Source organism: Taudactylus pleione, unplaced genomic scaffold, assembly GCF_031769625.1.
Source record: "Taudactylus pleione unplaced genomic scaffold, aTauple2 ptg000189l, whole genome shotgun sequence".
In the NCBI taxonomy this organism is placed as follows: Eukaryota; Metazoa; Chordata; class Amphibia; order Anura; family Myobatrachidae; genus Taudactylus; species Taudactylus pleione.
In genome coordinates, this window is record NW_028284591.1 from 1,957,072 (window position 1) to 1,982,358 (window position 25,287).

Below are 25,287 nucleotides of genomic sequence, written 5' to 3' on the forward strand. Positions count from 1 at the left end.
TGGCACCACATAATAAAGAAGGAAGAGCTCCAATCATTGGTTGTCTCAATGTCACGTCGCTGTGCTGATGTCTTGAAAAATAAAGGATACCCAACGAAATACTGATAGGACAGTAACATCATAAGAACACAGGGATTTTCACCCTAAGTGTTGATTTCACTGCATAACTTCCCTTGTAATGCAAATATTTGACCTTTGTTTATTGTGTTGAATTCAGCATTACATTTCCTTTCATTTGATATATGAATCATTGCACTGCGTGAAGTGTAATAGTTTTTAGAAGCATTCCAAGTTGAAAAACATTCAAATTTCAAAAAGTGTCCACAATTTTGGCCACCACTGTATATATATCAAAATGTCCCTCAGCAGAAAAAAGGTTCCCCATCCCTGCTTTACAGTAACTGGGGTTTCCACTGTCAGAGAGGCACCACCTTCTTAATAAAGGTTAGACAGATAAGACGGACAGAACTACAGCATATCCAGGCATATAAAGTTAAGAATACACACTAGAGCCATTTATGGCAGGGGTTCCCAACCACAGTCCTCAAGGCACACTAACAGTCCATGTTTTAAGGTAAGCCTATATTGAGCAGAGGTGACTTAATTAGTGCCTCAGTTATTTTTATTAACCTTCTGTGCTCAAGCATGGATATCACTAAAGCCAGGACTGTTAGTGTGCGCTGAGGATCGAGGTTGGGAATCACTGATTTTATGCTATGTGACAGAGGTTCCCAAACTCCCACATTACAGTCCAGGTTTTAAGGATATCCATGCTTGAGCCAGATGGTTAAATCAAATTGACTGAGGTGCTAATTAAGTCACCTGTGCTCAAGATTTTATATCCTTAAAACCTGCACTGTAATTGCGCAGTTTGGGAACTTCTGGTATATTAGCTGAATGATCTGTAGGCATTTTCTTCTTCTTGGTATTAAAAAGTGGCAGTACATGCTCTTTAAATGTTCCTGCACACTGTTCATGTCCTGAATGTTCTGTCAGAACTTTACCCCATTTGATAAGTCTCATTATTACTATTTTTCAGGGTTAAAAATCACCACGAGCACCTCGCTGCAAGAGGCCTTTGACAAGCTGAGTCCTCTTCCTGCCGGCATTATAGACCAACTCAGCGTGATGCCAAACAGCACAGAACCGCTGAAAGTGACGGCAAGCGTCTACATTCCTTCTCACGGGCGTCTGGTCTGCGGTCGGGAAGATGGAAGTATAATCATTGTCCCCGCCACACAGACCGCGATAGTTCAGCTATTGCAGGGGGAACACATGCTGAGAAGAGGTAGGGGAACCTTTCACTCATTGCTGTGTTGTAGCTCCAAGGTCTGGCGTATCACCCCCTGCTCATATGTGACATTTCCTGGACTTGGAGACGCTGTTTATATATCTGGTTTCCTTCTGTCTCCTGTTAGTGTATTGGCACTGGCCGTGCATTTACCTGAGGTTCTTGGTACACTTAAACCGTAAACAAAATAAATCTGCTCCAGGAACATTGTTCCCTGTGGCGAAGTCTCCTGCCCATCTGCAATGTATTACTAAACTCTGCACTCTGACACTCCCCTAGAACTTGCTCCTTTTTCAGCATATTCCCGTTATATACGTCTTGCTGTGTGAGCGAGCAGGTTCGTTTGCCATAGAGAGGTTATATGTGCTTCTAGTGTTAACTTCTGGTAATCCCATTATTGTTAAGGTTCATAATTTCTCTTATGATAAGAGATCTAAGGGCAAATGTAATAGATTAGATTCCGATTTGGCAAAAGTAAAGATTTTTTTGCAATTTGGCCATTTAAAGTGGCATTATTTTTATTTTAAAGTCAAAACCAAACTGGTTTTGCCTTTAAAAAAACGTAATTGCCACTTTGAATCCTACGGCATAATCAACGACAAATCGTCACTTTGCCACACGAAACTTATTACATTTGTCCCCTTGTTCTTCAAGGCTAATGTATAATTTTTATGTCATGCTTTGGTGCTTCTAGTACACACTGGTCTATATATCAGAAGTTTGTTGCATCAGCGGAGTGTGCTAGAAGCACCAGAGCATAGAGCGCCATCCCAGTCAGGAAAGAGGAACTGCACGGGTTTTGACAGGTGCAGGGTGCTAGAATGAACACTATTATTGTTAACGCAAGTACCATAAGAACACACAATCCAATCTGTAGGTGCACACGTTTCACTCGAAGACTGACACAATTGTGCAATAAGAACCTCATGTTTATTTTAAGTCCGTTTAACATCTGTTATAGCTTGTCTTTGTGCCACCTGCATCTTAGATTGTGTATTTAGTAATTATGGTATGCAAACCAACTGAGCCCTTGGCAAGCAACATCAAAACACCAGTCCCCTGTAGCCAGTTACACACTAGACTATGTGTACCATGACGATATGGCGGCCAACTGGGTGACATATATTGTATCTGCGGTAAACGTCAGAACAATGTAATGAAGGACAGAACGTGGCGCTGCATGTAATATCCGGTTGGCCGTGCAGCACGGCCAACCGGAAGATATGACTAATTACAGCGGGAGTGCACAGATTGGCCGTACACACTGAACGTTCCGGCCAACATGTCATTCCGATTCGGACAGAAACGACAAATCGGGCTGATATCGCTCCAGTGTGTTCCTGATTCCATCTCTAGGAGCCGTGCTTTTCTCTTTTCTCTGATGTAAGGTGCCGGTACTCACCTAACGTTAGCTGATACAAGGTTTATAGTGGCTTCAGCAGATATTTTATTCATTTCTGTAATAATTTCACTAATTTCCTGTTTATTGAACGTTATAAGAATGAATAATTAGACCCCCCCCAAAAAAAGGTACCAGCACATAAAAAGCACAGTCTTGGAATAACCACCACCTAGCGACCAAAAAACCCACAAAAACTACTAATATATTATGCGTTTGTTCAAGAACCTCCTCCCAGTCTCTCTCTCTCCTCTTATTTGTTGTCACCTTTTTCTGTAGCCAGAGGCATTCTATGCAAATGAGTGGGAGGTGATACGGATACTCCTACAGTATAAAATGATCCTGACTTTGGATCCTTCTCAGGCTGGCGAATATAAAAATTACCCGCTTACCCTAAAGCGTATGAGGGAACTGACATTGCTGAAATCGGGATGTAGTTTGGAAGCCGACTGTCTAAATGCCGACCGCCGGCTTCCAGACTTTCTAATCCCGGCGTGGACAGGCGTCGAAAACTCGACGCCTGTCATTAACCAGACGCCAGAAGACCAACGCCCGGCATACCAAACGAAGGTAAGCCGGGCGCGGGCAGCCGCTGGGGGGGGCGGAGGGTTAGGTTTAGGGCTCCCGGGGAAACTTGGGGTTAGGCACCCCCCCAGGAGGGCTAGGCGAGGGGAGGTTAGGGTTAGGCACCCTCCTGGGGGATTTAGGTTTAGGCTGCGGGGGAGGGGGGGTTAGGTTTAGGCACTTAGAGGATGGATTAGGGTTAGGCACAGGTGGGGAGGTTAGGGTTAGGCACCCTAAAGGAGGGTTAGGGGTTTAAATTAGGTTCGTTTATACTTACCTTTAGGACAATCGGGATCTTCACCCTTGTCAGGCTGCCGCTGTCGGGAATTGAACCGCTGGCCATGCGGCCGACGGTAATACCTACTACACCCCTAAAATCCTAGTGTTTCTTTCCTAGGACTTTCAAACCTTGTGACATTGTCATATAGACACACAGAAGGGTAGCTAGCTGGTTAGTTCTGCTAGGTAAGAACCTGGGAGACTGGGGCATTCATAATATGCACTAATAGTGTTTATTTATAATCCGTAACTGTTGCATGTTGATGTTTGTAATGTATGTTTTCCTCATTTCTTAGGTTGGCCTCCACACAGAACATTGCGCGGTCATAGAAACAAGGTGACCTGCTTATTGTACCCTCACCAAGTGTCCGCCCGCTATGACCAGCGCTATCTCATATCAGGAGGAGTCGACTTCTCTGTAATTGTGTGGGACATCTTCTCTGGGGAGATGAAACATATCTTCTGTGTACACGGGGGTGAAATCACACAGCTACTTGTGCCCCCAGACAGCTGCAGTGTAAGTACCCCGCATAAAGGAAAATGCCAATGTGTTCCCATCGTGGGCTGCCAGTATCTCCAGATGTTTTTTCTTTACTCCCCCCAACCCCCCCCCCCCCCCAAAAAAAAGTTTTTAGTTCCATATTGAAAACGAGCGCGTTCAAATTCACATTTTAACTAAAAGGTTTGTGCAAAAGAGCTAAAAATGTGGTTTTATGTGTTGCATGGCTAAAAGTTTTTGGGAGTGCCACCCTCATTCCAACGTATACAAATAGTACTAGATGGGTACTAAAACGGTTAGTGGCTTCCTGGTCCTCTTTTTTGCCCAGGTCTGGGTGATAATTTGTAGTCCAGAGACAAACGCATGATTCAGACTGTGAGCAGGACTAACTGTGGCAGGGTTCACTCCCCAGAGGCCACGGCTTCACTGGTTATAAAGGCCACACTTGGGTTCTAAAGTTTGGAGAGGGTCTAGTGCACCAAATGGATGTTTCTCTGTGGGTAAAGAAGGTGGAGTAGGGGGGGGGGGGGTAGGAAAGGGACTAACTAAGTGTGACTAGTAGGAAAGGGACTAACCCGATGGGTGCCACTAAAAACAGCCTTGCGTGGCGCATAGTGCTTGCGCACCCCTGTGCTATAGATGACCGTTTTACAAAAAGTCAATCTTTTAATTCCACAAAAGTTGCTTTTCGTGGTATTACAGTCTGAAATTTAGACTGCCAATATTTTGTTGTTTATTTTTAATAACGTTCTCTTCTCTCCTATGTAAGATAGTGTAGTCTTTTTTCACCGTAAACCTGCAAAGAGAGAATACCTATTCTTCTGGCTATATGTAAATGTGTCCTCATTCGATCTTAGCACAAAGATCCCCGCTCTAATTCTGCACAAGGAAAAGGGCCCAATCCTTTCTCGGTCTCCTCCTGCAAGCAGTTTGTCATCCGTTAATTAGCGGCAAACCACTGCTATCCCTTCTGTGTATCTATCACTGAAACCACAGCCCGGGCTAATGCAGTCAGCATGATTTCTATTTGATTATCTCAATTATTGCCTGTAATAAGGAAAAAAAAATAATTACCCTAAATACCATCTAATTAAAAATAAAAGCTTTAGTTAATTCCTTGTTATAGATTGCAGTGCGTCAGAAGCAGAGTCTCTTCCCTCCATGTCACACTTATTTTATTGTTTCATGTTAATAAAGAAATATATGACACAAATAGCTCGGCAATGTCATTTATCACATCATAATGTGTCCGTCCGAGCGTTTTTAAGCGACTTGAGTAATGGACGGGAGATGCAGAATCTTCTGCAGTTCCTGTAAAAGTTTCTCTGCTAGACAAATAATCCCACAAGAATAAAGTAACATAGAACTTTAATTATTATTGGAGAAAATCAATAAAGAATATTTACCAAGAAGCTTTTTTTTTTTTTTTTTGTGCCGCATAATTCAATATAACAATATTTTATATATCTTCATTAAGTCATTGCGCAGTTTTGTCTCTTTGAATTATCTTGGTATTTAAAGGGCCACTACAAGTTGATTCCATGGCTTTGTTGGTCAATAATCTTTTAATGTGTGTGTGTATATATAGGACCTGATTCAGAGCCGCTCGCAAGCGGCCCGACGGTATGCGTACGCGCACGCTTCCTTCTGCGCTTTCGCAAACTACTCTGTCCGATCGCAGCCCGCTCGCTCGCCCAGCAAAGGCAGCCCAGTGAAATGAATGACAGGAGAGGCCGTTTGTGGGTGGTTACGGGCAGGACACTGGAAACGGGGGAGTGGAGGAGCGAACGCAGGCGTACCTGGGTGTTTCAGCGCCGTTTTTAAGGCGTGCATAATTAACTGGCAGTGTCACAGTACACGTCACATGCCTGATATATACACTGAAGTCCTTGCAGTGCTTGCGGTAAGGTAAGGCAACCACAAGCGCTGCGATCGCATCTGATGGTGCTCGATGTACCAATGTTTTAAAACACTTTCTGGAGATGACGTGCTCTAGTGGGTGTCTGCATACACAGAGCTATCGCTCGCACAGCCAAAGTGGATGTGCTTATGCCTTGGCGAGCGAGCGCTTCCCATGGCGTCACTTTGAGAAATTTGCATACTCTGGATGCGAGCGGCTCTGAATCAGGTCCATAGTGTACATACTCTTTATACTACTATCTTAAAGAATGTTTCAAAACTGGCATTATAGTGGAGGTGACATACAATGTAATGAATATATTTTAATTATCGTCTGTGCAGAAGAATACACCAGTTAAATGAGGACGGCAGTATAAAGATGAAGCGGTGTGTATAGGATTATATGTATGTACTGATGTAACCTATATTTTTATTAGAAGCCACAGACTAGTTCCGTGTCCATATTTTATACAGATTATGGACTAATGAGATGACCTGTCTTTTATTTAGCGGTAGTTTTGTTATGAAGCGAAGCATGTGTCGTCCTATTGTTTCATAAAGCAGTTTCACGATGAGTTGTGTAATACCAAATATCTATATAAAGGTTTATGCTCGGCATGTTCTGTGATTATACTGTATATAACACACACAGCACCTAGATTATTATCTGTAGACAAGTTTGTACTGTTAGATGAATTCTTTTATCCAGTCTGACACGTGGCTTCCACCTCCTGTGTAGATGTACATGTTAGTGACAGGCACGTTTTAGATAAATCTGAGCCCTTTCTGTGACATACCTGACAACATATAGAGGGGTATTCAATATGAAACGTTATCTTCACTGTCGAAGTTAACGTTTCATATCAGAGTTTTTACCTGCGTTAAAGTATCGGGCGCGCTCCCGCTTATCCCCGTATTCAATTTACAATTAACGAAAACGGGATCCTCCGAAGTTGGATTTGCGTAAAGTTACGAATTTTTCCTTAAAAAAATTGTAAGAACCCCCCTAAAGTTGTAAAAACATGGGGGATCACTATGGGTACCCCCGTTTTAGCCTATAATTGAAATTCGGGATTTAAATAGATGCAGCAGGTGTTTTTTTCCAGACATTGAAGAAGTGATGCAGAAGAGCACTTAGGTTATTTTTTTCGTTTTTTTAAGTGGTCCCATCAAATTTGGGGTACATGAAAATGGGTACTAACATATTTTTAAGTCCTTAAAGTAAGTTTTTAAAAGTTCTGCATTTGTGCACCTGCCGCTATAAATCTATTCTAGAAAACACCTGCCGCATACATGCAGAATAGCCCTGAACCTATTTCCCTATTGATAATCAATTTTTTTCCCTTTTTTTTTTTCACCCCAATTTTTTAATTAATTTTTTGGGGTGTCCCTATTTTTTTTTTTAAAACTTTTTTTTGACACAGTTCTTTTTTTAATGTCATTCTCAGGAGTGCAGGCTATTTTTTTTAAGCCTGCACCCTTAAACCCCAATTCTGCACTTTTTTTCGACACCTATTCAGTGGTGAAAAGTTATCCCCGTTTTTTATCAAAGACTTTTCAAAACTGCGATAAGTCTTTGAAATTGAATACGGTGTAAAAGTAAAACCTCCGATAATGACTTCATAGCTCCGATATTAATGCAAAAACGATGTTTTCGCTCCTATATTGAATAACCCTAATAGTCACAAAATGTTAACATCTCTTTAAATATTGGGACAACACTGCACAAATGATCATTTCCGTAAACTCTGCTGTAGGAGAAAAGATCTGAATTCTGATATCTCAGTGTGACGTAAGCCTTCTTGCAGCCAGCGTCCCCTTTGGGCTGGTGACTTGGTCCAGCCAGCCCTGAACTGTGTGTAATGCTCACCGTTCCACCAGTTAACACCCAATGCCAAGTTAGATTGCTCTACTATGGACTTCTCCAAGCAATGGGAAGTCATTATTTGCTGGCTGCATTAGGTAACTTAATCTGCCCATGGACACTTTAGTGGATCACTAATCCAGTGCTAAGATTTGTACAGAGGGTAAATTACATTGTTCATTTAACATTCCAATACAGCTGTGTTACTAATTAAAGTATTACCCCTCCACTCCATTAGTCTCTAGTTCCTCCCACGTCTTCAGTGTTGTAATGGATATCCGATACAGGCTAAATAGATTAGGAGGAGTTTTATCAAAGCTCGGAGAGAGATAAAATACCAACCAACCAGCTTATAACTGTCATCTTACAGGCAGTATTTGAAAAATGACAGGAGCTGATTGGTTGGTACTTTATCTCTCTCCACTTTAGCGCTCTCTACTGTTTCTCTCTCCAAGCTTTGATAAATCTCCCGGATCTGCTTAAACATAACTGAGCCCTGCCCTTGTATATCAATCCTTACAGTCAGGTGCATAAATATTGGGACATTGACAGAATTTTCATATTTTGGCCTCTATTCACCACCACAATGGCTTTGATATGAAACAAACAAGATGTGCTTTAACTGCAGACTTTCAGATTTAATTTGAGGGTAATTACATCCAAATTAGGTGAACGGTGTAGGAATTACAACGGTTTCTATATGTGCCTCCCACTTTTTAAGGGCCAAAAGTAATGGGACTATCAACTCAAAAGCTATTTCATGGACAGGTGTGGGCTATTCCCTCGTTATTTCATTATCAATTAAGCAGGTAAAAGCAGCAGCTGGAGCAGTCTCTTATGCCAAAGGGGGGGAGCGATCACGCTGATCACGCCCACCATTGGCTGTGCGCCCAGCTGAGAGGCACACAGCGTCCCCCCTCCCCAGCGCGCAGCAACGCGACGCAAATTATTTTTTTATTTTTTCGCCAAAGGGGGCGTGGCCACGCCTTCCGCGATTGAGCCACGCCCTCCCTCCCCTCCCCCAGACAGGCCCGACATACAGCAGCATGCAGATGATGGTCGTTAAGTGTGTATGAACGACTGTCCTCTGCAGATCAGATATATCTCTATAGTGTGTACCTACCTTTAGTCACACTATCTGCTCAGCAGATACACTGGCTAAGCAACCGGGTTATTGCTGTGTCAACACAGGTCGTGGCTCAGTGTAAACTGGTCCACGAAAAATAACCCGTCAGTGTTGTCGGCAATCCAACCCGGGAAGCATGCAGGGTCGGACCCGCGTCACGGGGCAGTGTCATCCGATCCGGCTCCCGTTTACAGCATAGTAAGAGCCAGCTCACCGGCACTGTGAGATAATGTCCTCTCCAAGCCCCGGCAGAAAACTTTACACTGCATCCATGTGCCATGTAATTGGGCCGATCTGGGAATAACCTGGGTCAGAGTTGCAATGTGAACGGCATCTGTCCCAGGTAGGAATGGTCTTCCAAATCCCTGGTCAGATGCAGGATTTTGGTGTAAAAGGGGTATCCGATAAACACCTGCTGAGAGGACTGAAACAGAGCATGGTGATTATATCAGGCTTGAAGGCAAACTGTCTGTACGTTCAAACTTCTGCCTGGTTTTATTGGCACAAACACAAACTTCTGTCCAATCAGGACCTTTGAGTTAAATATAAGCTTTTCAGTTACAGTGTGTAATATACATGTATGTATATAATCTTGAACAAGACCGTATGTGAATGAGCCCTGCTTTATATTGCAGACACGGGTGCAGCACTGTATCTGCTCGGTGGCCAGTGATCACTCGGTCGGCCTTCTGAGCCTGAGGGAGAGGAAGTGCATCATGCTGGCCTCGCGCCACCTCTTTCCCATACAAGTCATAAAGTGGCGACCATCGGACGACTACCTCGTGGTCGGGTGCGCAGATGGCTCCGTCTACGTCTGGCAGATGGATACCGGTAATGTCATTTCTGCAGCTTAGCCCTTTCAGTAGCAACATCTGGTCCCGGCCAGGCTGCTTGTGTTTGGGAAGGTTCTGTCCCTGTAGAAACAGATCTATGTCATTATTTTCATTGATAAAACTGTTTTATTACTAATAACTCCAGTGGCTGGTCTGTGAAAGGTAGGCGTTTCGGTAGTGTTCACGCTAGAAAAGGGAGCGTGGCCGATTGGGGAGGGTAGCGTGTCCTTGTGACACACCCACAATTTGTCACTTGGGGGCTTGCTCAGCACTTACGGAGGTGCTGGGCTTCCTCCCAAGCTCTCTCATCATGGTGAATAGACACAGTTCGCATGCGCACGGCGTCTATTCACCGGACGGTGATCGGTCACCTCAACTTTTCCCACCCGCGGGACACTGCGGCCTAGGATCAGGGCCGCTAAAAGGGGAGAGCACGGCGCCCCTCTAAAACAGCCTAGTGGGAGCACTATGTCAGTAAAGGTTCACAACTGGAGACTGAATGTGCATTGTATCGCAGATAATTTTGCAGAGCTAGTGATGTATTATAATGATGTATTATATTCATGAATTCCTGTATATAATGGGTGAGTTTGGATGGTATTGCTTATAACTGATTACTTCTGCTGTCATCAGTTCTGTTTTCATTAGGAAGGATTGTGTTCTGTAAGTAATGATGAAGCTGCTACTGTAAGTTATTACATTCATTGGCCGTTGGATCAGCTTTCTGTGGCCATCCTCCCTGGTAACGTCTCATATCTATGATTTACAGGCGGCTGAGCATTATACCATATAGTTTATTTGACCGCACTCCTCCTCCCGTCCAGCAGCATGGTGTATTAGGGGAGGTTCTTCCCTACTATTAATAACGACAGAGAATCTGGGTGTATGTACTGTGGGGTCTATTTTCTAAGCCTTGGATGTAGACAAAGTGGACAGAGATCAAGTCCCAACCAACCAGGTCCTGTAATTTTTCAAACACAGCCTGTGACATGGCAGTTAGGAGCTGATTGGCTGGTACCTTATCACCATTCACTGTATCTCCATCCAAGGCTTAGAAAATATACTCCTAAAGCCGGGTACGCACTAGACGATGTGTCATCCTATCCGGCGGATTGGACGTCATATTGTCCACAGCGGACAGTGGCGCTTGCTCTGAATCAGGGCGTCTTTTTTTTTTTTTTTTTATGGAGCGGCCAGCTAATGTGAGTGGCCAGGATGATGGTCGCGATGGTCAAGACCATCGCGACCATCGGGCTTGCGACGAGACCCTTGTGGTAGTCTCTCGTGGCCGCAAGCCCCAGAGAGATATCGGCTCTAACAGAGCCGAAATCTCTCCACTGACATCACGAGTGATGTTAGTGGAGCCGCCCCCAAACGGCAGGCGTTCACATGGGAACGCCTCCGTTTGGGCAGCCACTCCCCCGGCCCGCCCACCAAAGGGGGCAAGCTGTCACTCAACATCGACAGCTCGCCCCCTTTGTAGCGAGACCCGGAGCGACGGATTGCCCGTCGCTATCTGGGTCTCGCGCGTGCGCCCGACGGAGCTGGCTCCGTCATGTGCATGCGCACTGGCCCATCATCGCCCTGGTTGCGAGCGCACAACGCTTGCGACCGGGTCTGAATCAGGCCCAGTGTGTACCTGCTATGTGTCCATGTGTGTACCCGCTATGTCTCTATGGCTCCCGCGCGTCGTCAGCTGCATCGCCCCTCAGACGTGCATGCAGGTCTGACGGGCGATATCGTCAGCGTGGGCCATGTTGCCAAAAGCAGCATGGCCCCCTGCGTCGCTCCCGAATTTGACAAGTGTGTATGCACTTGCCGATGGTGGGACCTGCTGCACGACACATCGCGCTGGGTACACATCGTTTAGTGCGTACCCAGCAATAAGTCTTGGAGAGAGGGATAAAGTGGACGGAGGTAGAGTACCAACCAATCAGTTCCTAACTGTCACTTTTCAGGCTGTGTTTGAAAACACTCAGGAGCTGATTGCAGCTGCGTAATCACATGCATTTCTGCTGCGAAAATATGGTTTTGTTTGCAACTGCTAAGCCAGCATAGAGACGCCCACTGCCGCTATCTCACATCCGTAATACCTCGCAGGCCTGCGTATACATCGGTAACATCGGACCCTCACGCAGAATTACAGTAGCTCTGACCTGTCTCAGAAGCTGCAAGTCTCGTCGCACGCAGCGAGCACTCCAGCTGCATATGCCGTCGCAGTGGCTAAACGCAACTCCTGATTTTCTTGCAATTTTATTGGATATAACAGTGTTATTGCTGCTTTAAGCAAAATTGCAGATAACATTCATTACTTATGTCTCTCATGTTTCATTTTAACGTGCACATGACATTCTGTATGCTTTTATATGGGCGACTTCTGTAACTTTGTTACAAATGTAAGTAAACGGGATACTCTGATTAGGAATGTAATGTATTACACCACAGGCTGCTGATGTATTACTGACAGTTTGTGTAAACCTCATACCTATCACTGATGCTTTATGTCTCACTTGCTTATCCCACATCATAGATCGATTCCTGAAACAACCGGTACTGAGCAGATTATATTGCATCCCCCATACTGGTATCTCTCTAGACATTGCCTAAGCCTTATCTGGCCACAGGCACTTTCTCCAGTTAATACCTGCAGCCAATGAAGTTGAAGACCTAATTGACAAAGTAGAATATACATTGGGGATATGCACTAAGTCCTAGCAGCAGTTACAAGGAAAATGTTTCTATTGAGTTTTGGCCTCTGTGACGCACAGAATACAGCACATGAATGCGGGTAATGTGGCACCGAAGGCAATTATAATCTAGATGAAGAGAACCCTCTTTCTGGAGTCTCTGCAACTCCGTAGTTATTGTACAATTCTGTTTTCCCATCATGCAGCATTCTATCTGATGGTCTATGTGCACGGACACTCCCGTTTACCATAGGGCCCGATGATCCCTATGTCTGGCGCCAACACTTGGGCACATTTTCCATGCAGAGAAAAGGAGCCTGGAATAATTAAGTCCACAGCTTTCAGCTGGGTCACAGGGGATCCTGGAGCTTGGCAGAGCTGCAGGTCCTTTCTAATTGACAGCTGATCAATTCTATGTGGTCAATTTGTTTGATTTACTGGGGGTCTTAAATGGATCTATTCTGACTTGTGGGAGATTCGAACATACGTCAAGGAGGCCGCATGTCTGTCATTGTATGAGCAGCTTGTGTTTTACATATGGTTTTACCTTTAGTTATTTGTGCTCATTCTTGTTTATATGAACTGTAGGAAGTTTATCCGTGGTGCTATATCTAAAAGAAACAACCAAATGTCAGTGTAAAAAGTTATTATTATTTTTTTTTTTCTTTTTAACCGTTTATAAATCTATAAGTAAAAAGTTACCCTATGTAATGGTGCGTACACACTACACGATATGCTCCCTGAGCGATATCGTGTAGTGTGTCGGGGGCAGGCTGTGCTCAGTGTCGTTCATGACATTGAGCACAGCCGCTGAACGATATCATTAACGATAACGTTCAGCGACGGGCGCTCTCCCCCCCATTCCCCAACATGCAGCAACCTGACGAGATCGTCAGGTTGGCCTGCATGTCAGCCCGATGAACGATGATGACGAACGACCCGCGGGGACGCGCGTCGTCGTTATCGTTCATCGTTTTGGGGTTAAAAACGGACGGTAAAGTGGACGACTGAACGATAACGATATCGTTCAGTCGTCCACTTTATCGCCCAGTGTGTACGCACCTTAAGAGACCTGCTTCTCAACCGCACTGCGAGCTTGTCATCGGCTATCATAAATCCCTTCAGTTCTGTGACACATCAGGTCGAATAAAACTCTGTCTGTTCCATAAATACACAGCAAACTAGTAACCCAATTTACTCATTCCCTGTCGGAATCGCCACCCAGGCAGCTTAGAACCTCTTCATGCAGTCGCTGGTTGGATGAAAGTTACTAAATGTATAAAAGTAGCCACGTTTCTTCCCATTACTAACAAAATAAGTTGACAAGCTAAACTCTGCAGAAACCCCCCAGAAAAAAATAAAAAAAAATAAAATGTAACTGCTAATACTGCGTAACATTGGGTACCGCCTATAATTGCAAATTGCAGAGAAACAAAATAAAAGTTTTCTCTGTTTCATACATGTCAGGGCTTGTACCAAGTTAGTGATATGGGAGTACATGTATGAAGCAGTGAGAACTTTTATTTGGTTTCAAGTGCTATTTCTGCTAATATTAAATGTATTAAAAAGCGGACAATGGAGAAATAAAAGATTACTATAGCAACGCCTTCGGCTTGTGAAAGTAACGCCATATCCAGCGGCGAAGCGTTATGGGACTCTTACTAGGCGACGAAAAGCTGATCTTTCCATCGCTTGTACCCTAAAACCTAGCACCAGCTAAGGATTGCACTATGTGTTACTTATAATTCCCGCAGCTGATCAACGTCGGTCGACCCAGAGTGAGATCTCGCAGATGCGCAACGCGTCCGTCTGCTGGGAGACCATCCGTATACAGGCAGGGCCAAGATTGTCAGAGACTCTCCGGTAAAGTTTTTTCCTTTTTAAGTGCTAAGACATCCTGCAACACTGCGCTAAGCGGCGTTGTAGGATGTCTCTTCGTGCTGAGCAAAGGGGGATGATAATACATTTGCCCCTTTTGTTTTTTTTGTCGAAATTGGATTACGAATCCCTTATTTGATATCCCTGATCCCCCTTGTCCTGTAGTCTTCAAGACTTATACTTTGAGGTGTTTAAAATATTTTCTACTGATGATGAATTTGTGAAAATCATTGTTGTTTTTTTGTTTTGTTTTTAATTGAATCAAACTATTTTTAAGGCCTGCCAGGTGGTGCGCTTGGACTCGGGCACATGACTGACACATTTTGCCCTAGTAAGTCACTTTTCCAGAACACCCCACTCTGCCCCCTACCAATACATCTGACTAGGCAGCCATGTTTTTGGTTATCTTTACTCCTTGCCTGACCAAGCTATTTACTCCCTTTTCTGGAAATTGTTTATTGTTGCGGTGGTTTTTTTGGATGCCCGTATGACGTCTCTTTTCATAATACATTTTGGAAGAGAGATGAAAGATTACATTTCAAAAAGCATTTTCCAATGCTGAGCCACCTATTTAACAATAAAATGATAAAGTTGAGCATGACGCTATCCCCCCAGTGTAGTAAGTAAATTAGAAGTGACTGTACCCTGTATACAAACCAGATGCTTTAGAAGTAGGCGCAGGAGTTCGCCCTTTAATAAATCCATGGCTCTTGCTATCACACCATCGTGTGTTCCACTGCTTTGAAGGTTGATCAAGAACCTACAGGGGATCTGAGCTACACTTCAATGTGTGTCTTAGATCGTCTTGCAATCAAAATTAAATGAACTAATACCCCCTGCGGGGTTTTCTGATAGACCGAGAGTCGGTAAGAATGCCTGTGGGTTTAGTGTTTATACCACTATTGATACATCCAGAGCCAATTACAGCAATGATTTTCTCAAACAAGCTTAGTAGCTGTTTTCTGTTGAGAGGTGTTTATACCTCCCGGCTCAGCTGCAGAGAATACAGGTATCAGAGTTCACAGCCGCACAAACACCGCTGAGATCTTCTCTTATGGACAACTTTAAAGACTCATTTCTATCTCTCTTTTTTTTTTTTTTTTTTTTTTATTCCATTATTTTCCTTTTATTGAATTTGTCTTTGTAAAGAGTTGAGTTTATAATGTTTTATTTTTTCATAGATGGGTATATAATTATATCTTGATTAGATCCACACATAAGAGACTGTAATCGTAAACTGCATAGTTTGCTGTTAGCAGCGAGGCGTCACATACAGGCCCCTCTCCTGGTTATAGTCGGAATGAAAAGGCTGCTTCATGGTCTGTGTTACATCTGCATAATATACCCAATGGTAATCAATTGCCACATTCTTTTGGCAGAGTAGAAGTTGAGGATAGATAGAATAAATAGATATGTCGACATTCTGACTGCATTCTCGTTTGTTTGTTTGTTTGTTTCTTCTCTATAGACAGCAAAAAGCCTGCTGCACACTTATATCAGGGAGTGCATGGCATATATGTCTTTTGATGTCAAAACTGTGTTTTTATACATGTGTGCCTCCCCAGCCATTGACTTCAGTGCATGTCGCTGATAGATATATGTGAAGGGAATGGACTGCACTCCCATCATCCGAAACAACAGCGCTGACACTGCTATATAGGTCAATGAGCGTGACCTCTTTTTATCAAGATCTCTCTCTCTCTCTATGTGTGTGTGTGTGTGTGTGTGTGTGTGTATAATGGTATATGTTCCGCATGTCAAAACTGACATAATGTCAACATTGTGGATAGCCAGCTTGCCAAAATAGGATTTTACGGTAATGGTTAGGCTTATGCTTACAGTAACATGTAACGTAATTTGAATTATCAACCGATTGTCAACATTATGACATTCAGATCATGTTGACATTATGTTGTTGACAAAGTATTACCACTTTTTCTTGTCCATTTTCTTTGAAGCCAGAAGTTGTTCTGTATCTTAATGTTCTGTTGTAGAAAAACCCCTACAGATGGCTTCTCACAGAAGACTTCTAACAATTTTGGGGCCTGTTTAACAAAAGGTTTAATTTGCCTACAGTTTTTCAAATTCTGGTGACTGCTATTATAATAAATATAATTTTTTCAAAAGTTTTAGTCACAATATGTTCCCCATCTATTTGGATTGAGTGTAAAGTATTACTGAATAATGAATTATTATATAAGCTAGTGACCATGTTCAACAAGGTGCACATCTCCATCCCAAATGAAACCTACTTCATCTCTGTAACATCCATAGAACACAACTTTATCCCCGTCTCCTCCTTCCCATATGTTTTGCTCCTTAAATCGACCCCTATTTAGAATAGCGAAACTCAGGGCATATCTTGTGCCCATGGCCGTTCCAAGAAGCTAAAGAAAATAAATGAGATGAAAAATGAAGGGGGGAAAAAAAAACTGTGTCAGAATGTCTTCAGATCAGAATGGAGAGGTATTTTCTGCAGATTTGTCCTTGTTAGAAAATCCTTGGGAGCTATTTACACTATACTGGACTTGAGACTGAACAAGTTTGTCAATGCCAGACCTTTTCACATTGACTGGGTGTGTTAAATCTTCATGCCATCAGCAAAGGGAATTTGCCCGCACACATACACACAGATCTCCAGGATGCTTTCATGTCCCACGAACCATTCAGAACAGGGTGTTCCTCTAATGCTTTTAAAGCCTGGCAACATCTCCATAGTGCCAGAGGTAAGAAGACGAACTGAGAAGTTGAAAGTTAGAGACATGATATACTAGTCACTGTATAAATGTCAAGACCTTTAAATTTGGGTTGCTACAATATCCCCTTATTCAGGGGCACATATATGAGTTAAACAGAACCTATGTAATTCTTATGTGTCTCTGATTAAAGGGATATATGATGGCAACCCTGCATTAAATGCTGGCATTAACGACTGTCCTTTGCCATTTATATTTACGTAATGGTATAAGGATTACATATATGCTTCAGGACTGGAAACGGTAACAAATAGAGGTTGAACTGGATGGAGCATATGTAGATAAATCAAACACAAAAAAAAAAGATCCGTTTAATGAGCCACCTAAAAGTCAACTACAGTATGCGGAATGTTTACACTGTGAAAGAGTGTCGGGCAGGTTCCATCAAACAGCAAGCCTGGTGTGCATGGGAGAAAATGCTCCCACCATGCTTTCCCGCCAGTATCGTCAGTTTTCATATCTCCCAGTACATCTGCATGTTAGGTTTATATCATTTTCCTGGAACCTCTAGCATTATACTTAATTCTGCTAAATGATTACACTTTATCACTATAGAATTGTTTTGTGTTATTTAAAGGGTTCTATGCGTGACAGACAGAGGGCGACTGACAGCCCTGTTACTCCTAATTCCTCATAGTTGGTGGCCGCAGACTTTAAGGGGCCGATTGCATTCAGCGTGGTGTGCCTCCCAAAATTGCCACAATATACTGCTGCACACTTGTCCACCATATTCTTTACCCTCAACATCTTTACTTTTTCTGTGCACCTCTATGGCGTGCGAGGAAAGAGCAGCGATGTGCTGTTCCGGAACGGAATTGCGTTTAATCGAATCGCCCTTTAAAGCTTCTACTTGCTGTTCTTGGCAGTATCTTCTGTTTCTAGCAATTGAGCAGAGAGATCTGATATTTTCTTGTGGTTTCACGTCAATTATACATGAAATGTAACCTCTTTAATTAAGTTAGCATAGTAATTACAAGAAGTGGACTTTGTCTCGTGTATTAGACTCCTTCCAATACAAAAACTTTTTTCATTTTTTTTTTTTTCAAGTACCATGAGAAAGCAGCAGGGGGCACTGTAAGTCTGTGATGAAGTACTTCTTGTTGCAGAAGCATATTTCTTATCTCGATTTAAAATGTTTGCAATCTGTGATTTATTTAATTGCCTGTTTCAGTGTTCTTATAGGTTTGAATGAATGGTGTTTTTGTAAACTATATAATTTTATTTATTTTAGTTAGAGCTCATATGACCGTTCCTAAAAGAACCAAAACGTGAAACTACCAGTAACTACTTTTCGTGTATATTTTAGCGTTCTATATCGGTATGAAGGGTTCTGATGCCCACCAAAACCAAATTAAAATAAAGTGGAAATACTTAGATGTTCCTCTTGTCTAGTCTCTAAATTAAGTGCTGGATTAACAACACCTTCAGGAATTAGATTAAAGAAAATTAAGTTAATTATCAAAAGTAAGTCAATGATATCACTATTGGAGACTATTTGTAAAGATTTACCGGGAATGATGTGAAAGAAATTCACTTCAGTTGTCCGACTTCTACAAATGTACACAACTCTCTTTTTCTCGCCTGTGGGCAGGTGCACTGGATCGTTGCGTGATGGGGATCACGGCTGTGGAGATACTAAACGCTTGTGACGAAGCCGTTCCGGCCGCCGTGGACGCGCTGAGTCATTCAGCCGTGAACTTAAAGCAGGCGATGACCAGGCGCAGTCTCGCTGCTCTGAAGACCGTAGCACATCACAAGCTGCAGACCCTCGCCACCAACCTCCTAGCGTCAGAAGCGTCCGACAAAGTGAGTTCACTCCTTCACCGTCATCCATCGTCATGTGTGTAAAAGTAATTGCGTAAACAAAGGGGGCACTAACCGGTCTTGTTTTTATTTTTTGTATAGTTTATGAAATCGCTTTAAACTGTTGACCGAATATTGCACATAGTAGTAAAAGTCTCTGCTGTAATCCAATGTGAAATCTGATAACCGGAAATAGGAACAGACAGATAATGCTGGTCATTTATACATCATTTCATAAAAATATCTTTTATTATTTTTAAATCATGCGATTCTGAGTTTTACATTAGGGAGATGTAATGTATCCATCTATCTATATGCTCAGGTGCTTTCCTAGGTGTTTAATTTCTGATATGTTTAGGTGGATGTCTTACCTTAAAAGCCTTTGTGCAGATGAATTGCAAACCAGAAAAAATGTATTCTAAAGTGACTTTTTTGTCGTCATCGGAGGCTTTGCCATCGAAAACTGATCGCGCGTATCCCCGTATTCAATTCCAAATTGGCGAAATCGGCGAAAAGTCCTGTAGTTTTTGGGGAAATCAGCCTGACACCCCCCTAAAGATTCTCTGACATGAGGGTTCGCTATGGGTACCCCAGATTAGCTCTGCTAATGGTATTTGGGGTCTTTAAATGGTCTCAATGGGAGCAATTTAGCATCTTTGGGAGAGCGGTGAAGAAGAGCATTTAGCAACTTTTTTTGGCCAAAAAAAATTGCTTATGCAATTAAGAATAACACCACCCCCATACTTGCAAACACCCCCAAAGGCTATTTTGCTAGTTTTTGAATTTGTACCCCCACTTTGAACTTTTTTGCCAACATTTTCAAAGTGCTTTTTTTGGGGTGTCCTTTTTTGTTTTGGACGCAGTTTGCGTCAAAGGGGGTGTACAAAGGGTGCATAGTGGTTTCCGCACCCCAAAACCGCAATTTTGCGTTTTTTCCCGCCGGGTATTCATAGGCGAAATTTTTTTCGCCTATTACTTTGCATTGCGTTTTCGCACCGACGAAAAGACGCTGCAATTGAATACGGGGATAAGTGAAATCGGCGAAAATGACGTCATCTGCGAAAACGGCTTTTCGCTCCAAATGAATACGGCCTATAGGGTATTGTTTATTATTGCCATAGGTATGGTTTCACCTATAGATCAGAGTTTTCTGAATCCTTTTATACATACTGGTACAATCTTACATATGACCAGCTTGACCTGTCAGTCTACAATATTATAGGATTCCAAGCTTTGACCTTTCCCTATGAATCCTCACTAAGCAAATTATTATAATAGACATCAGCTTCTTTTTAAGTCGACCTCCCCCTCATTGCTCATAATAATCGGTGATCGTACTCCTTGCGTGAAAACAAATCGGCGGCTCTTGGAACCCCTTGGTAAGTGCTTGTGTGGCCATGATGTGCCCATGTTCCCTCGGTAATCGGCGTAGGCTTTATAGTACAGTTAGGGGTAATGTTAGGAGAGCCTGACCCTGTTTTTCCTGCATTGTAAAACACACGGTGTGTGAATAGTCTGCAGCCTGATACCGTGGTAATTGTTGCACAGCTTAGCAGCAAAACAATTACAGGGGAGAGAAGAGCTTTAGGGCGATGAATCTGCCAGAGAGATAATCACTTTATGAAAAATGTATGCTGATGGAATCATTAGGAAGTGTTCACACTGCCCTCCCGTGAAGGCACTGCCGCTTCTCGGATTGAGCCAAGGATATAACGCCACTCCTTGTGACTATCCCCGGCCATCACTGAGCAGATATGTTCCCGGCCGATGGCAATTTTGCATGTTCTTATTGCAGTGGTGGCCCCTTGGCAGAGAGCTTGGTACGATGGTCTGGTGGAATGTTGATACTTTTCCTCCGCTTCACCTTCTTCTAATAGGTTCTCTCTTTTTCAGAAAAAGTGTCTTTTGGCCCAGTAATACAATAATTCCCTGCAGACCCTGCCTTTACTGGCACAGTTTGAGCAGCGAGCTCCTGTCCTGTCTTACAGATTAATAATTTAGTGCTGCAGTTCTCCGATTACCAGGCGGAAGGAAGGAAAGACCAGGCCAGCAGCTTACAGCTTCTTCCTTGTTAAGTGGTGGAAAGTTTTTGGTGGTTTTATTTCTTCCCGTTGCTCACCAGATTAACCCTTCACCGGCCGCTGTCCTTTTTTTCGTGCACGCCGTCGCAATGTGGTAACCGGCAGTTTTATTAATCGGGGCAAAATAAAGGACAAAATAAAAACATCGGATTTCTTTTCCGCCTATCGGAGATCTCATGGTATAACCTGTTCTATAAAATACATCTCGGTGTAGTGGCTAAATGGTAAGCAGAGGCGGGAATATTTTATGGGCAAGACGTGGATCCCAGATCGACCAACATTTTTTGTCTTAAGGCGAGCTCAGGGAGGACAGAAACCTCCCGTGGAGCAGAAGGGCAAAACTATGACAGCGTACGGCCACCGTAAAGTGTACAATGCTTGCTTTGTTATGGTTCTTTTACAACCAGTCGCGTTGAGTTCGCACAATTTGTTTTGTTTTGCATGGAACATAAACGTAAAGTGGGCGCTACTACTGTGTTCCTTTAAGGTCAAATTATACGCAGACGATGCACATTTTTTATAGGACTGTTTTTTTGCAAACAAAATACAGCATTTACAAAAAAAAAAAAGATTTCTGGAACACAGGAAAGGGACGGAACTTGCACTATATCGAGTAGTTTGGAATAAAACTACAAAAAGAAAATTTGTTTTTCATCTAATTTGCTGCTTTTTGGCTCTTCATTGTGTATAACTGGTATCGGGGAATACCTGTTATATGGGTGAGAGAGGATTTGCGCTGTGAACTCTGGGCCTGATTTAGACGGGTCGATGGTGCCCTAGTGCGCATGCGCACGCCGGAGGGAGCTCCGTCGTGTGCATGCGCGAGACCCGCATAGCGACAGCCAAGCCGTCGTTATGGGTCTCGCACCAAAGGGGGCGTGCTGTCGATGGTGAGTGACAGCACGCCCCCTTTGGTGGGCGTGCCGGGGGCGTTGCTGCCCAGACAGAGGCGTTCCCATGGGAACGCCTATCGTCTGGGGCCGGCCCCACTCACATCACTAGTGATGTCAGTGGGAGTGCTTTTGGCTCTGATAGAGCCAAAAGCACTCCTGGGCTTGCGGCAGCGAGACCCTACCGCAGGGTCTCGTCGCAAGCCTGATTGACCATCGCGACCATCTTTTGTACATTTCTTGCAGACAATCTGTACTATAGAGCGAATGTGTCTCATTCCAAAGAGAAGGAAGACTCCTACTTCGGTCTCATTATAAAACTACCAATGCGTACTAATGTAGTGACACAGGTCCCATCTCACAGGTGTCCCAGGGGTTCTCCTATTTGATTCTCAGCTGCGTCCAGAAGTCTATTAGTCTGTTGCTGATATAATAATAAAGGATTTTGCGTTTTTCTATGTAAGTGCAGAGACTACTGCACGCTAATCTCCTAGCAGTTCCTTTCTACCGCGTAAAGTGCGGAGGTCACGGTGAACTGCAAACCGTTTACAACACAAAATTCATTAGTTCCACATTGTTGCATATTTAGAGCAATTTTCGGGACAAATATAATAAATATGGAAAAGTGCAAATTTTTATGCTAATTTACTGTGGGATTTAAAACTGATTTTTTTTTTTATTAATTGCAATTTTTAATTCTGCTGAAAAATCGTCCATTTTGCTAAATCAGGACCATTACATTTGACTACTAGTGATGGAAGTTGCAGTTTATTTTTCCTGCAACTGAAATATTCCCTGTCCTTCCCAGCGCCTGTATTATTTGTAAATTATTCCTGGATTTGCTTAGCAAAGTAATTGGCTGTGGGAGATGTGATCTTCTGTAGCTCTCATAATGCAGTATGTGATTGATGCATTTAATTTAGCTCTTGCAAATTGCAGGTTAAAAAGCTAGTTGGTGTGCTCGTACCTCTGGCCTCCTCTCGCTTCCAAAACTGTATTTTAAAGCTCTGGATGGAATTCTGGAATATTTATTTTCTGACCAGCACACAACTTGCAGTCAGTGCTGGAAGGAATTTGCCCCGGACTGGACGTTTGCTACCATAAATGACACTTTAAGACGGCTGTTTGTCTATACTATGTAGCAGAATTGCGATATTTATTTTTCACATTTATTTTTATGATCATTGCAGTGTTTGGACACAATTGCTCCTATTACCCCCCCTATTGTTAAATATTCAATATCAGGATACATTTAAAAAAAAATAAACATGAAAATATATATATAATTTTACATATATTACATATAGTATACTTAGATTTCCAGGTCTGTCTTTTTATTAAGTTTGTTTTAAAAAAAGCAAATTGGAAATCTTCTTATTTTCATATTAATGAATGTGTGTGAAGAGTAGTTTTCACCTGTATGGAATGTCAGCCCTTTAAAGCGCTCATTGGGCTATAGGTATCAATAACACGTTACCATAACATAACTTTCTGCCACCATCCATTAAATTCCTCCTCCTAGTATTGGGATGGATCGGCTATATTAGAAATGTTATGCAGCATGTCACATAATGTGTCACAGGGGTTCCGTATGATTTGTCGACGTTCGAAATGTCGGCAGAAATACTATGGAATCCATTATGTTGAGAGGTACTCCATGTCGATAGAGTTCAAGCCAACACATTCATTCAGTACATGTTGATTTGTTCACAATGTCGACACCCATTTTCAACATTAACCCTAAAATGTTTATTTTCAGCATTATGACTATGTAGACAGGTGATACAGTATGTGGACATTTTAAGTGTGTCAACATGGTGCAGGTGTCGACATGTAGATTGTCGCCATTTTAGCCACGTCGACATGGTAAGTTTTGAGTTCCATTAAAATTGCCTTTTAATGGAAGTGGGTGACTGGTGAATTTTAATATTGGGTTCACTGTTATTTTAGGTCTGTTTCAAAGCTTGTAAAATAGATGGCTACATAAGCCGGTATATAATTTCGCTGCGATGTTAGCTTCGCACATTGCGGTAAATACGCTACCCCGTCATCGACCATTTTCTGCTCACCTCTTTCGTCTGTATGGAAAAATTTACGTTGTTGGTGGTCGCAAAGTGACGCCTTTCCCGACCGCTCTTCGTCACCATTACCTGCAATTGAATCTCCCCTTATACACAAAATGTCACATGAAACAAATGAAATCTGAGTGGGAGTCTGAGGCTGCGCTTGTCCCAACTGGTACACTTTTAAAATGGGCACTGCATCCAAATGAAATGTACAGGCGACCGCTTATTTTATTATGCAGAGTAGCAGGTCTGTATGTTTACCGTATAAGATCTAAATCCCATTCTACTCTTCTAATTTTGCAAAGCCGACCACTCGCTCGGAGGCTACTGGCCAAATTGGTCCAACAATCCAACTAATTGTTTGCTCACAATGATCAGGGACGTTCAGTACACATCTGGTTGATGTGTGTGAGAGATCATCTGTGGAACAGGTAAGATAGATGTTTTTTATTTGCAGTCTGATCCTACGTGTGATGAAATTGTCGACAGACCCCAGCACCGGACGATCGATGAGTGCACTTGTGCGCTGGCATGTCGCTTGTTCTCCTCTCCAGAGGGAACAGTGTAACGGAACATAGAGCCTCCAGTTTAATGGTGCTGGTTATTCTGATACGTAATCAAAGGCCCCTTCACTTGGGCTAACCTGCAGGCTACTGTTGTATCTGTGCGCTCACACGGACACAGAGCAATAGGGGAACCTTTTTCTCCTATGGACATTGTTGAAAAGCAAATTACCGGAGACACTGCATCAAGCTGAATAATGGTCATTTTCCCTCCTTGTCTCTCATACAGGAGAGTTGGAGCAGCTCTGACCTTTCCCTCCGCTCGCTCCGTCTTGGGCTGATTGACTTGATCTTTCTTGCCCTACGGTCACGGGTTGGAATTGCCTTTTCCTGCAGTCTGGCTGTCCGGTTTTGCGCGGATTGTTACTCTGAATTGAATATGTTTGGTACTAGTGCATTGCCGCTTAGCGTGTCTGTAAATTACTTGCAGTTGCGCCCGCCGTTGTCCAGGTATATTTTGTGTCTTTTTTTTTATTTTTTCCTTTCCTAACACATTGGACCTAATTCTGAGATTTACGCTAATGCAGTCGCAACTGAGATCTCTTACAGATTGCATTGGCGAAAATATGCTAATGTCTTCCAAAGCTTACCCAAGGATAGGAACGCCTTCTCGTATCCTGACGACGACGTACATCAGCGCAAACATTGGCAACATCAACGCAGATCAGGCAGCACGTAAGTCAGGTCTGACCAGCCGCAAATACAGCTTCCTTCCTGACACGCAGAGAGCTCTCATGGGTAGGAAATGGCTGATGTATGCACGCCCATGAAACTGCGTTTGACCGGTCAGATATGCCTGTGTTTTTATA

The 25,287-nt window shown here is 43.0% G+C and overlaps 1 protein-coding gene across 3 annotated transcripts in view; it reads left to right on the forward strand.

Moving 5' to 3' along the window:
• The window catches only part of WDR7 (WD repeat domain 7), a 380,928-nt gene that overhangs the window by 43,055 nt on the left and 312,586 nt on the right, over positions 1 to 25,287 (forward strand). For all 3 annotated transcript variants that reach the window (XM_088476453.1, XM_088476451.1, XM_088476452.1), the window contains 4 exons: positions 1,040 to 1,288; positions 3,830 to 4,050; positions 9,557 to 9,752; positions 18,667 to 18,881. In XM_088476453.1, coding sequence (XP_088332579.1) covers positions 1,040 to 1,288; positions 3,830 to 4,050; positions 9,557 to 9,752; positions 18,667 to 18,881 — 881 coding nt within the window. The remainder of the gene's footprint in view (positions 1 to 1,039; positions 1,289 to 3,829; positions 4,051 to 9,556; positions 9,753 to 18,666; positions 18,882 to 25,287) is intronic.